Source organism: Nicotiana tabacum, chromosome 9 (genome assembly GCF_000715075.1).
Source record: "Nicotiana tabacum cultivar K326 chromosome 9, ASM71507v2, whole genome shotgun sequence".
NCBI lineage: Eukaryota > Viridiplantae > Streptophyta > Magnoliopsida > Solanales > Solanaceae > Nicotiana > Nicotiana tabacum.
The window spans coordinates 108,194,579-108,210,207 of record NC_134088.1 but is presented as its reverse complement, the minus strand read 5'-3'; the positions used below and the strand labels follow the sequence as shown (position 1 = coordinate 108,210,207).

The 15,629-nt window shown below is 34.8% G+C and overlaps 1 protein-coding gene across 1 annotated transcript in view; it reads right to left on the bottom strand.

Annotated features, from left to right (window-relative positions):
* LOC107796255 (heavy metal-associated isoprenylated plant protein 3-like) overlaps nt 1-8,701 on the bottom strand; it is a 47,805-nt gene extending 39,104 nt beyond the window's left edge. The window contains exon 1 of the mRNA XM_075221250.1: nt 8,590-8,701. Within this exon, the coding sequence (XP_075077351.1) occupies nt 8,590-8,701 (112 nt within the window). The remainder of the gene's footprint in view (nt 1-8,589) is intronic.
* Between the last annotated feature and the right edge of the window lie 6,928 nt (nt 8,702-15,629).

Sequence of the window (15,629 nt, the reverse complement as noted above, 5' to 3'; positions counted from 1 at the left end):
CTGTGAGGGGAAAACTACCCCTAGGTGATGTATTTGATATGTGCTACTTGTTGTGGGAGCTACATATACACGAGATGATGAGAGTCCGTACCTAGCTAGATTCACGTTATGTCCGGTAGACGTAGGCCTTATTTATGCTATTACTTGCACTATTTGAACTCAATTTTCTAGTTTGAATTGCTTGAATTAATAAGTAAGAATTTGGTTAAAGATTATGTTAAACTGAGATTCATTATCTAGAGATCTGGCGGACTGTTAATCATTGATGAGAAATAATATTCTTTTTTGAGCTTACCTTTATAAGGTATGGGTAAGCTCTGCGTACACACTACCCTCTCAGACCCCATTTATGGGATTACACTGGGTTTTTTGTTGTTGTTTGTAACGACCCGACTTGTTCTTTTAAGGATTAGCATCTCGCTCAACAACTTAAGGTCATGAACAACTTTGTAATGTGTATTATGATTTGCGTGTATGGTCGAGTTTGGTTTTCGGATGATTCAGGATTAAATTGAAAGAACAATTCTCAATTTTGAAACTTAAATGAAAAGAGTTGACCAGAGTTGGAATTTTGAGTAAACGACCCCGGAATAGAGTTTTGATTATTCCAATAGTTTCGTATGATGATTTTGGACTTAGGAGTGTATCCGAAAAATTATTTGGAAGCTCGTAGTTAAATTAGGCTTGAAATGGCGAAAATAAGAAATTTAAGTTGGAAGTTTGACCAGGGAGTTGAATTTTTGATATCGCGGTCAGAATCCAGTTCTGAAAATTTTCATAGGTCCGTTATGTCATTTATGACTTGTGTGCAAAATTTGAGGTCAATCAGACTTGATTTGATAGGTTTCAGCTCGAATGTAGAAGTTAAAATTTCTTAGTTTCATTAAGCTTGAATTGGGGTATGATTCTTGGTTTTAGCATTGTTTGATGTGATTTGAGGTTTCGACTAAGTCCGTAATATGTTTTGAGACTTGTTGATATGTTCGGACGGGATCCTGAGTGGCTCGGTTGAGTTTCGGGGTGGTTTCAGACTATTTCTAGGCCATTTTTAGTTGCTTGTTTTTGGCCACAGAGATATGCATCGCAATCGTGGACAAACGATCGCGAAGAGTAATTTTGTTGTTTGGACAATGTGAATCGCGATCGCGGAAGACTTTTCGCGATCGCGTAGAGGAAACTCCTGCTGCACTGACCCGACTTTGAAAGCTTATATCTCGCAATCTATAAGGAATTTGGAGATGATCCGAAAATAAAAGTTATAGCTCGTCGTGTCTAGTTTTCAGAACATTAAACCATTTGGCATTTAGAATTATGTACAAAAAGGTATGGTTGATATACTACAGGCTGTCTGGGAAGAGTTTGGAAATCGCTAAGAAGAAATTTGTGTTGCACAAGGCTAACTTTGGTAGCTTATATCTCGCAAGACAAAAGGAACTAGGAGATGAGAAAAGCATAAAAGTTGTAGTCCTTGGTGTATAATTTTCATAAAGTTAAACCATTTGCAATTTGGAGTTTTATACAAAATGTTATGACCATTATACTAGAGGCTGTCTGGAAGAGCTGGGCACTTGTTCTTCGCGATCGCAAAGCATTTTCCGCTATTGCGATAGGCAAATTTTGGGCTGAGAAAAGTTGCGGTTCGCGATCGGGAAGCATTTTCCGCGATCGCAAAGAGTAAATACCTGGGCAGTAGCTATATTTCGAGGTTTCAGCAATTTTTAACATATTTGGAGCTATGGAGCTTGGATTGAAGCGAATTTTGAGGCCATTTTCACCATATGGATTGGGGTAAGGGTTCTATATCCTAAAGTGTTTATATTTCATGAATATATGATTATATTCATCGTTTAATTCGAATTTTAATGGAAGAAATCAAGATTTTGGCAAAATCTTCCAAAAATAAAAATTTAAGATTTGGAGGTCGAGTTGTTATCGGAATTTGATAAAATTGGTATGGTTGAACTCGTATTGGAATGTGTGTTCGGATTTCATAAAAATTATGTCGGGTTCCGAGAGGCGAGCTCTGCATTGACTTTTGTTGACTTTTTGGAATAAATTTTTAAGTCGACGTATTATTATTCGGAATTATTTCAGATTAATTTTAATGAAGTTGTACGTTTAATTTGGATAGATTTGATCTGTCCGGAGGTCAATTCAAGCAACAAGACAATTTCAGAATATTGGCATAACTTCAAAAAGGTAAGTATCTAGTCTAACCTTGAGTGGGGGAATTACCCCTTAGGCATTGAGTCTTATGTGCCATTTGTGAAATGTGAAAAGCCGTGTACGCGAGGTGACGAGTATGTACCCGGGCTTATATGTGTAAAATTTATTGAGTTAAAGTCTTGAGCATATTGTGTAGTAAATTGGATAATCGTTGGCATTTATTTAATCATCTATTTGTCATGCCTCAAATTACATTTATTGAAAGATATTTATTTGAATGAAGTATATTCGAAATATATTTATTGAAAAGTATTATATCCTAAAGAATATTATTTGAGAAGCATACAGACGAAAGATTTATATTTGAAAGACTTGATTTAATTCGGTGTACTTGTAATTATTATTTGTTGAACAATATTAATGGTGTTCTTGTTGCCCTGTTGTGCATACCACTGGTTGATTTGTGTTGCCTTTATTGTTATTTATTTTCTATTATTTTGTATACTCTATTGCACAGGTTATTAGACTAGTGAGTGTCTTGACTGTACCTCGTCACTACTCCACTGAGGTTGATACTTACTGGGTACTGACCGTGGTGTACTCATACTACACTTCTGTATATTTTTGTGCAGAGCCAGGTATTAAAGATATCGGACTCAGACAGAGTTAGAGTTGGATCGCAAGGATTCAAGGTAGAGCTGCTTGGTCGTCGCAGTTCCTTGGAATCTTTCCATTTTATTATACTGTTAATTATTATTCAAATAGTATTGAGTATTCGATTCTTGAGATCATTTCATGTATCCAGTTAGAGTGCGCGATTCAGTATTACCAGTCTTGGGAGGTTGTTTGTTGAATATTTCCGCTGTTGGTTTCGACACGTGTATTACATTATATGTTTTAAAAAAAATATATGACTTGAAATGTAATTGTAATTGGCTTACCTAGTCTTAGAGACTAAGTGCTATCACAACGCCTGTGGTGGGATTTTGGGTCATGACAAATTATCATATTTTTATATGATAATTTGATGTAATTATTACTTGTATATTTATGTGAATTTTGTGAGTTTGATGGTTTGATATTTCTTGGAATTTAATTTCATTATGAATTTTTCCTCTTCAAATAATTAATTAAGCAAGCTTAAGAAGAAGTATTAATATAATTATTAAAATTTGGATTAATAAAGGCGTTGCCCTAGGCTGATTATTTTCTATCTCTGTTGATTGTTTTTGAGGGTTTATATATATTGTGTGGAGCCTTGGGCTATTTGTTGTAAAATTAATTGATTTTGTTATATCCTTGGGATTGGTTGTGGTCATTGAGAAAATTGTGATATGAATTGATTTTGTTACGTTGCCATGATAATATTCCGTGTAAATTGTTGGTGTAATTGAGTTATTATTTTGAGGATATAAATGTGGCATTTCACTGTTGATATTATGTAGGTATAAGGGTGACATTTCATTGCTGTTATGTGTGTTGGATATTATTTGGACGGAGTAATAATGGTGGCTATAGGAGAGATAATGGTGGCTATATGAGCGATAAGGATGGTTATTGATATTGTCAGGGCGGAGGGATAAGTGAGGCAATTATAGGAGTGATAAGGGTGGCTATAGGAGAGATAAGAGTGGTTATTGTCAGGGATGATATGTGATAGGGTGGAGTTGTTGCGTTGGTAATTTTTATATGATGTTATGATTTTTCGTGTGTTTATTTTTATACCTTGTGCAATTTGTCTTATTGTTGGTAAATTGATAACAATCTGATTTATGTTGAGATTGGGGTCCTATGGCTATTGCCAGGAGGATTATGAAGAGAAATGTGGGCACGAGGTGCCGTGAGTAAATAATGATGATATTGGCACATGAATTGTCCGTGCAGTTGTGATATGAAATGTGGGCACGAGGTGCCGTGATTAAATGATAATGATATTTGGCACATGAGTTGTCTGTGCAGTTGTGATAGAGAAATTGGTATGAGGTTCTGTGAAAATATGAAATTGGGCTGAGACTCGTACTTTATGATTTTGAAATAAGGTTTCACGGGGTGACTTTTATTCAAAAGATATTCATTTGAAGGAATTATATTTGAATAGGATTTATTTGAAAGAATTATATTTGAAAGATATTTATTTGAAGGGAGTATATTCGAAATATATTTATTGAAAAGTATTATATCCTGAAGAGTATTATTTGAGAAGCATATAGACGAAAGATTTATATTTGAAGGACTTGATTTAATTGGGTGTAGTTGTAATTATTATTTGTTGAGAAATATTAATAGTGTTCTTGTTGCCCTGCTGTGCATACCACTAGTTGATTTGTGTTGCCTTTATTGTTATTTGTTTCCTACTATTTTGTATATTATATTGCACATATTATTAGACTAGTGAGTGTCTTGACTGTACCTCATCACTACTCCACTGAGGTTAGTCTTGATACTTACTGGGAACCGACCGTGGTGTACTCATACTATACTTCTGCATATTTTTGTGGAGAGCCAGGTATTGAAGATATCAGACTCAGACAGAGTTAGAGTGAGATCGCAAGGATTCAAGGTTGAGCTGCTTGGTCGTCGTAGTTCCTTGGAGTCTTTTCATTTTCTTATACTGTTAATTATTATTCAAACAGTATTGAGTATTCGATCCTTGAGATCATTTGATATATTCAGTTAGAGTTCGTGACTCAGTATTACTAGTATTGGGAGGTTGTTTGTTGAATATTTTCGTTGTTGGTTACGACACATGTACTAAATTATATATTTTAAAAAAAATGGCTTGAAATGTAATTGTAATTGGCTTACCTAGTATTAGAGACTAAGTGCCATCATGACGCCTGTGGTGGAATTTTGGGCTTGCCTACAGTTTCGAGCCTATGCACAGTATGTTATGATGTTTGTGAGTTGTTATCGCATTGTATTAGTGTAAATAGTAGAGTGCTTATGTATGTGTCGCGACAATGAATGGTCGAAAGGAGGATTTCTTGGTTCATGGTTTAGAGGTTTGACATTTAATTCCAGGGAAGGAAAATCAAAGGGACTCTGGGTGTTCAAGCCTTGGTTTGCGGAATTACGAGACTTGATATTTTCGAGCGTGATGGAATTCTCACTGTGGTGTGGTGTCGTCGTTCTTGTTGGGGCGCATTAAGGCCCGTCAATGTTACAGTCTTCTTTGATTTGCCTTCGGGACAGGGTGTTGTGAAATGGTGCCTAAGAAGCGGTTGTCGCATCCCATGTTCTCACGAAAGTGGGTTTTGACATGTGATAACTTTTTTAAATGAGGTATTAAAAGAGAAGAGTCGCCACCTAACGATTTTTAAAGTGCGTTAGGGCACCTACTTGCAAATAACTCTGTTTAACTAGTCTACGTCACCAAAGATCGGGTAAGGGCTCAAATTATCTCAAAGAGAAGGGGTTAGGCACTCTTCGAGGCCCACAACTGTGGTTCCCGACCAAATTCTAAACTATGTGGATTAGATAATTAGGCTAGGTGATCATATGAGTTAAGAAAGATGTGGGAATTAAAAGTTCTATTATAATAAGTGGAAAGAAAATAACATAAAAATTAAACTAAATCAATACGTGTCCTAGAGGTTATACGGACACAACTGCGTTGGTCTATATTTAATGACTAAGTGTGAACAACAAGCATATAAAGAGAAGGGGGTCGTAAGTTTTTTAGCCTAAAAGATCACCCCCTGTAACATAAATAATAGTTCGCAACTTCCTTAGGGTAGGGGTTGCTCATTTTATTCAGCGGGCACAGACTATCATCTTCGGCTACCCAATTGTTATGTTGAAGTTGTTTACTTAAAAGTGCTCTAATTCAATTCTAAGTCGTATCCTATGCGTGCATTACCCGTCCCATGCCTATGGTCCAGACACTACAAGAAAAGTGCGAATTACGTGGGAATTCTTTTCGCAGATATTTCCTACGAATTTTCATGCAAAAATACGAAATTCCTAAATTTTAGAATATTTTACATGCGAAAAGTTTTTCCCCAGAAATATCCGTAGGTAAATTTGGCGCCATTTTGCGCAAAATGTTACCTGGGGAATTATTTGGGAAATAAATATGCAAGTATCGTTTTCATAAGTAAATCCGCGAGTAATGAACAAAAATAAATTCTTTTGTCAATTCGCAAGAAAATCTCTAGGTAAATGTACCTGCAGATTTAGCTAGGGATACTTCCTTGGGTATTTACCTGGGGATATACTTACCTATGATAGTACCAGAGAATTTAATATGCAAATTTAGCTGGTGATTTATTTCTTGAGGATTTACTTGGGGATTTGTTTACCTGAAAATTACTTGGGGATTTTATTATTGCGCATTTACTTGAGAGCTCTTTTCTTTTTTGGAGGATTTACTTGTTGATTTACGCGGGGATTTTGCTGCTACAAGTTTAGCTGAAGATTATTTATTGGGGATTGACTTAGCTGGAGATTTACCTGAAAATAATTTTAAAAAAATATATTTAAGAAATTAAATTATAATAATATCAAAAAATGATACTGATATCACAAGTGAATATTATTTTTATACATTTACTTCCTTTTTCAAGTCAAATAAGTTATTATGCAATAATCTCACTCTAAAAAGTTGTTGAAAAGATAAAGGATTAAAGCAACAATATTGATAGAATTATTAATAATTTATCATATTTATTATTGATGGCAATGTCCTGCATATTTATCATTCTTTATTAAATATAAATGTAGTTAGAACTTGATCTCATACAAGGATCAATGGTGTAATATTTTTTGGATTGAATATTACAACAGAATGACGCCAGTTACTAATTGAATAACATATTAATTATCATAAATCCAAATATTGTTTAGCTAATATCATTAGAAAATATACTTAATTTGGTATTGTTAAATAATTTAAGTATAACTTTTAAGCAGAAAACATATTCAGCTACAATTATCATTGGCATGAAATTTAATTGTCTCTTCGAATAGACAATATGTACAAGGGAAAATAGTAGTAATATTTTAGCTGTATATCTTACTTATATGTTATCTTATTTTTACATGTATTAAAAATAATATAATTTACTTATAGGATATTACTTAAATGATATTTATTTGTACATATTGTAGGTGTGACTTAAGTATTGAGTAACATTCTAATTTTATTTCTAAATATCCTCTTGATTAACTTCTAATATTATTGAAATAAGTGGATCTTGTATACATGGTTAGAATTAGCTAATAATCTTTACCAATTACTTAATTATATAAAGTGTGTTTACTTCTTGTTTAAAGAAATTATTATATAAAAAATTTAATGTGTTACTCAAGGTATATAAATGTACCATTATGTATTTTTCCTATATAAGACCTCTAATGTCCAAAATTGTGTTCCTCGAAGGAAAACAATTACACATGGTATGAGATGTCAATTAATCATTAAAAATTATCTTATTTTGATCCATTTGGTTATACTTGAAAATTTCGTTTTTACTGTATCTTTCTTCAAACAAAAGAAAGATAGAGAAAATAATACTTTTATATCCTGATTTTGGAAGAGATATGGCTGCCAGTAATTTAGTCTCTCTTTTTTACCACATCGGATTTAAACACGGACAATTGAGTTTGTGGATTGTGATTTGTGGGAGTGACGAATATCATGGGCCATGGTATCTTTCCGTGGGGTGGGTTTGATAGAGGAAGATATATTAGTGTTATTAATATATTAAATCCATCATACTATAATTACAAGATAATTATAGAAATTAATAATTGAGAAGTAAGGAAGAGAATATTGGTGTTAATCTAATCTAGGAAATATTCTAGTAACAAAAGAATTAATATGAAATAAATTAAATTATGAAAATGAAATAATAAATCTCTTTTTCAGAAATATTTTGCCAAAATTTCGTTGAAACTTTTCATGGGGAATTACTTGCGGACAATCCGCAAGAAATTTCCTTTTTTTCACAAACTTTTAACAAAACTTTCTTGCGAATTTTTAGTATTTGGTGCGAAAAATCCGCAGGTAATTTACATACGGATTAAAAATCGCTAGATAATGTACCTGGGGATTTTAAATTTTGCCGGTAGTAATTACTTACGAAGGTTTTTCTATCAGATTCTTTTTGGTAGGAAAATCCGATCCAGTATAATCCTTAGGAAAATCCCCATATAATTCACATTTTTCTTGTAGTGAGGAGGCTTTAGACCTACTATTTGGGTGGTTCTACACTTTACTTAAGGTGCTCAAAACGATAAAACTAGACGATATTCAAAACAGGTAGGACTGCACATAATAGCAATGAAAGGCTCAAGTTAGCCTCCACACATAAGCACAAAAGCACGCGATCAGATTTCTGGTTAGACAGTTTCAAAATTAAGACATACTTGGGTTGTTAAATCCTATAGGCATGGTTCCTATGTGATTCTAATTAATATTACCCAGGCAATACTGCAGCGTATAGGTAGGTTCAAGCATTGCAGGTCCTATAGGCATGATTTCTGATTGTTTACACAATGAGGTAGTGAAACGATCTGAATTACCAGTATTCATTTATAAGCATGCTTCTTAGGAAAATGGCAGTGTCTATAGGCATAGTTTCTAACAGTTGAAATATATTTATCTTTATAGTCATGTCGTCTAAGTGTGGTAAAGCGACAAAGTCACCGAATAGTTGATTAAGATCCTATAGGCATGATATCTAAAGGAGCAGCATAACAGAAGCAAGTGATTCATTGATTAATTGGGGTCCTATAGTCATGGTATCTAGATTTACAAAGCATATGTCATCACGACCTATAAGAATGTTGTCTAAGTGCATAGTAGTAACACAGAAACAAGTGGGGTAAATACCTTAGATTAACATGCTTGAACATTGTATGCGTGAGGTGTGTGTAATCCCAATAGGCATGATTAATATGCATCATACTAAATAACATGTAAGTCATGCTGAACAAGATAACAAACAGAACATGTAGACCATATAGGCATGTTTTCTAACCCTTTTATGTAAATATTAGAATATCCTAATCCCTTTTCAATAATTTCTCCATTATTCATTATTACAAGTTATTACAGCCCAAATGGAACAATACAAAGCAAATATGAACGGTTTCAGAAAGAGTCAACTATAGGCCCAATGATAGGCACCATACAATATAACCAGTGTTTTGTGGGCCTTCAATAACTCCCTTTCATATGACCAGTAGACTCAAATCCCCAGCTCATAAGACCAGTATAGTAAGTATGAATCCAACAGCTAAAACTAACATCATATAGAACCAAACACCAAACCCAAACGAATGACTCACACCCGAACAACAATGGACTATATGTTGAATTACTTAAACAAAGCAGGAAATTCATCCACTTAGTTCTTAGGACTGTAAAACTAATTATCTCTAAGACATACAAACAAATTCATGTGGCATGCTGGCAGGACACACATAAGGCAAGTTCATATTTGTATTTCAAAGGTTTAGGGGGACATGATTGATCATCATAGGATAACAGTCTCTTTTAAGAAGTTTCAAATACTAACATGGTTAAAAACAGCTTAAGGCCATTTTTAAACAAGGGATCTAATCGTGAAAGCTAGGGAATCAATAGAGAACAACCTTAATATAGTAGGTTTAACATAAGGACAGACAATATAGGTTCATGGTCGAGTAATTACTTAACAGGAGAAAGTTATCATACTGAACATTAATCGAAGTATAAGAGATGATATCAAACTTCAATGGTAAGAGAAAGCAAGCATCGAATCTAACACTATTTGGCCATGTGTGGTGAAAGAATGTCAACTGTAAGATTTATTCCTAAGGTCTTGACTGGTACTAAGGAATGCAGGATTGAGCAAGTTAGCAAATACACAATAGGTTAACAAACACATAATAACAGGTCCTTATGAACAACGGGATTAACAGAGTAACAAGTTAAGCATGGACTTCCTAGGCATGAGTTTGGTTGACATAACAATCCAGGACATGGTGGGAAAGAAAATAACAAATATCAGCATAACATATCAGACTAAATAGAGTTAGTAGAGCCAGAACCATTGATAGTCAAGGGCACATTAATGACTAGATTGCCATATAAAGGCTGGAAATTGCATTTCATCTTATAGACTATAAGTATTATTAAACAACACATGATTGAATTAAGCATGGAACACACAGTAAAGCTCATAATTGGCTGACATCACAGTTAAAAATTGGTCACAGTAGGGTATTAGATATATTAGAACACATGAGTTGGTCTATTGTAAGTATGATTAAAAAAGTAGGGAATAAAATCAGGGAGAGTAGCAAGTAATAAGCATTCGAACACACACATTAGGGTAAACATGCTTAAGAGGGTCATAAATAATTCATACTGAACACATATATCGAGGTTGGGAATTATAGACAAGTTTGAATGCTAGAAAGAGAGTTTAGAGTCATAAAACATCTTCAGAGCTAATAAGGTTGCAAACATAGATAGCATAGGAACATATTGATTCACAAAAGTTTCAATGATATGAATATACTGAATATGAACGCAAATGCAAGAGTGAGAAATGCTAAGGTCAAAGAACTTACCAGCTATCAATTGACAGACCAATAAACAGGCAGAACAGTCTCAGCGGTAATTAAAATGTCAATAGAGCAACAAAACCCAAACTAATCTTAGTGCGTCAGAGTTCCCAATGGTTTCAGATGAACCCCGGGCAGCGCTCGCAATAAGAAAGGTTAAACTAGTCCAATTTCGGTGGCCTTGGCTTTCAGCCGGCCAAGAGCCAAAGTTCAGAACAATATAGAATGAGAGAATAAGAGAGTAATAGTGGTTAATTTCAGTGAATCAGCCCCCCTTGTCCTAGGGAATTAGGGGAGGGGTTTATATAGTGGTGAAAGTTGAACGGACAAACATAGAAGACAGTCAGTTAAGGACAAAATAAGGAAAGAAAATACCACATGCAATCAATGATAGAACCAGTAAAAGAAAACACGGAATCCAAACTCAAGTTGGAAACGAACTCAAGGCGAATCGTTCACAAGCCCCAATCACGACGGATACAACGAAGATATATTATATACAAGAGAGATTTTTCTCTTCTCCATTGTATAGAATGACAAACGCACCCAGAACCATAGAATCAAAGCCAGATTTATGAGAATCGAGCTTGCCATAAGTGCCATGGTAACGAAAGTTACCATAAATGAGTGATAGTAGCAGGAAAGGTAAGTATAACCCGAGTATGAACGCGTATAACGAAAGAATAAGAAAGGATCTCCATGGTCGGGTAAGGTTTGGTGTGAGAGTTGACAGATGAGAGAATGCAGAGGCGGCTGGGTGGGAGAAATATTTCTAGGGTTTGGGTTAGAGAGATATAAGGAAATGGGAAGGGCTACTGTGGGCCGTTGATCATCTAAGATCAACGACCATGATTAAAGGGGAAGTGGGGCGGGTCGTAAGGGTTATGATGCATTTTGTCCGAGATGAGTGGGGGATGATGCGTTTTATAAAATAGGGGTCGAACCCTGATTCTTGAGTTGCCTACATATCTTTGGTGTTACGGGAATCAGGCCGTGTGTAGTTCTGGATCCAACGACGAACGAAACTGATGGAGTAGTCACAATGGTCGTGTATTTCAAAAAAAGATCTTTTGGATGTGATAGTGTCGTGAGTAACTGATAATTTCAAGTGGAGTTATGAATGCTAATTTCAATGTTACGGATGTATAAGGCAAGTATTTGAGAGGTTACGGGATAAAGGGTAATCAATTTATGATCATCGGTTATGTTTGAGATGATTGAAAGATGTGAATGTTGTGAACAGAAATCAGAGCGAGAATTGCTCCTATTTGTATAACGATTACCGCCCGAGTTGCCTGTAAAAATTAAAACATGATATACGTGAATATACAAGATTATTGCGAAAATTTATACATGATGCAAATTCCCTTCGGACCATGAGAGTTGTCTTTGGATGACGAGGATAATGTCTTTAGACCATGACATCCTGGGCCATGAAGCGTGTGATAAGGGATACGCAGGCCATGAAATGGTGTCCTCGGTCCATAAGGATGATGTCTATAGACTATGAAGCCTTTGAATAATGATATGTTGTTTTGATAGATCCTTTGGCCATGGCATGGTGTCTTCGGGATATGAGGATGATGCCCTCATACTATGGTGCCTTCGGACAATATGGCGATATTTCATCCCATGAAATGCAAAGATGCGGTGATATCGATCGTTTGATAGAGGAAACAGGTAATGCTTGGTCATATGCGAGAACGAGATGAGACAAGGCTTATTCTTGTATGTGATGAGGGAAATTCTTAGCCCGATGCAAAGAGTGGAGACAATACTTAGTCCTATGCAGTGTAGTGGAGACAGTGTTTAGTTTTATGCGAGGAAAGGCAGTTCTTAGCCTTATGCAAGGGAAGGCAGCTCTTAGCCTTATGCAGTATGGAGGCAGCGCTTAGCCTCACACAAGGAATGGAGACAGTGCTTAGTCTCATGCAAGGAAGGGCAGTACTTAGTCTTATGCAAGGAAGGGCAGTTCTTAGTCTTATGCAATAATGGAGGCATTGCTTAGACTCATGCAAATAATGGAGTCAATGCTTAGTCTCATACAAGGAAGGCAATGTTTAGCCGTATGCAATATGGAGGCAGTGCTTAGCATCATGCAAAGGATGGAGACAATGCTTAGTCTCATGCGGGGAAAGGAAGTGTTTAGTCTTATGCAAGGAAAGGCAGTGCTTAGCCTTATGCAATAATGGAGGCATTTCTTAGCCTCATGCAAAGAGTGAAGACAATGCTTATTCTCATGCAGGGAAAGACATTGTTTAGCCTTATGCAATGGCGAGGGAAGTGCTTAGCTCTATGCAAGGAGTGGAGATAATGCTTAGTCTTATGCAGGGAAAAGGCAGTGCTTAGACTTATGCAATGATGGAGGCAATGCTTAGCCTCATGCAATAATGGAGGCAATGCTTAGCCTCATGCAATAATGGAGTCAATACTTAGTTTCATGTAGGGAAAGGCAATGCTTAGCCTTATGCAGGAAGAGCAACAATTAAATGTGAGAGGGAAAAGTGATTCTTAGCTTGACGTGTTTATGTTTGGCGAATTCTGTCGGTGTGAAGATATTGATCTTATTGTATGTATCTGTTTGTGGACATGTTTGTTATATCCCTTATGCCTGCATCCAGAGAAAAATCGTGATTTGTGGGGGAAAGGTTAGTTCGTGTCTTCGATTCTTCGCTTCGTCTTTGCTCCTTATCTTGAGGCCATGTTTGAGTGAGCCTGGGTAACGTCTGGCTACTACAAAAAAATAAATTTTTTGAAAAATATGCATTTATGATAAATCGTTTTATATAAAAATGTAGTTTGTTCAAAATATGTGATGATGCATAAATAATGTTCGAATCGGAGACTATGACATGCTTTTGAGACATTGCAACCTCCTCAACTTGAATTTTGAGGACCCTCCTCAAAATTCTGTCCCAGTTTATATGCGTACTTGTAGCAATCCCTTTTGGAGGGTTCTACTTACGAAACAAATCTAATTTAATACTTACAACATTAAGAAGATATTAGTTAAAAAAATTCAGAATAATTTAGTAGTGGAAATAAGGCCATGCGATAAGGTTCAAAGTGCAATATTTTTATTTTTTTATTTCTTTTTGAAAATATACTTCATAATTTTCTTTTAAAAATGAAATACAGTGTCAAAATATCAACATAAGGTGATATAACCCTTCTTGAATAATCGATACGTTAAAGCAACTTTCCAACAAAATTATACTTTCATTCCATATCACTTCAAGTTTGTATTGTACATAAATTTCAAACTATCGAGTATAAAAAGGAAAACTAGTTTTCTCCTTTGTACATAATTACAAGGCAAAGTGTAAATTCAGCATATTACAGGACTTGAATTATTAACACGCCCTAAAACAGCAAAACAAGTTACCAAATTCAAGTTACAAGATTTTGGTCTTAAGATCCAACAAGCCTCCAAATAACATACATAAGTGTGACATATATATATATATATCTACATATATATATCATGTACGTGTCCCAAAACTATACAAAACCAAGGTGCATATGCAAATGTGATCTCCATAAGTGCTCCCAAAAAGACTACTTCATAAGGCCGTCTTCAAATTTTATCCCGTACATTACCTACGATAGAAAACAACTATCGCTAAGCATAAAGCTTAATGGCATATAAACTTTGGGCTTGGAGCCATTAAATTCTCCAATTTTCCCTTTTCAGTTATAGGTAGCTCAAATTTAAAATAATTTAAAACAAGTGAACAAATATATCAAATGTATCAAATATCAACCCTTGAAGTATTTCCAAATATCAATAATAATATTCAAGAGTCGAGAAAATGTATACTATCAATTCAAAAGAGTTTGTCAAATATCCATTTTTCGCCCAATATGTACGTCATTCCATCATACTAAGTATATTCAGATATCAAGATGTACCGAAGTCCCAAATCAAGTAGGGTCAAAACCCAAAAGTCAAGAGAATCAAGAACTATATTAAAAATGGCTTCCTAGTTCGTACTTAACACGGACAAGTTCCATAATTTAAGACGAACTACAAATCCAATGTCAAGATGGAAGAAGTTCCAAAAAATAGGCATTCTAAGATGTGTGACAAAGTCACCACAAGAAGGACAAAGTTCCAATAAGAATGCAAAATGGTCAAGCAAATCCATACGAGTAGGCGATTTAGCGAATATCTTACAATACTTGATATAACACGAATACAACGATATAAATTGAAGACAAGAAAAATAAAATATTAGGTTATTTCAAAGTATTCAAGAAAATAAAAAGAGTACAAAGTTTATACACAAACCTTTGTGTTTTACCACAAAACAATTCAACCACAACTTGAGGACAATCGAATCGTCTACGCCATAGACAAACCAAATTCTTCCACTTCCTCAAACACTTCCCCTTAGATTTTACAAGGATATATACACCTTAAATATATAATCCAAAATCTATATAAGTTCAGTGATTTAACATGTCAAACTAAATATGATATTGGTAAAAATTGCCCAAAATATTTGAAACAGAAATTCTGGACAGTATCACTATCTTGTGTTGTGACTCAATTTTGAAGATAAAAAGGACAAACTAGACTGTATGGTCTTCGTTACAGTTGTAGATATATGTCTTAACGTTTTTGAACATCTTGAATCACCCCAATATCAGTTTCGTAAAAAATATTATGCAAAATTACTAACAATAGTACAAGGAGTATTTTTAAAACTGAAAATCTGGGCAGCACCTGCCCTGTACTTTATAATCCCATTTCGAGTATATACAAGCAAAACTAAATTTTAGTTCCTGAATAAGAGTTATAGATCTATGAATTAGCTTTCCAGAAAGTCTTAGATAACTTAAATTGGATCTTTAAATAAAAAGATATGAAGTAAACACTAATAAATGTCTAGTGTAAAAACAGA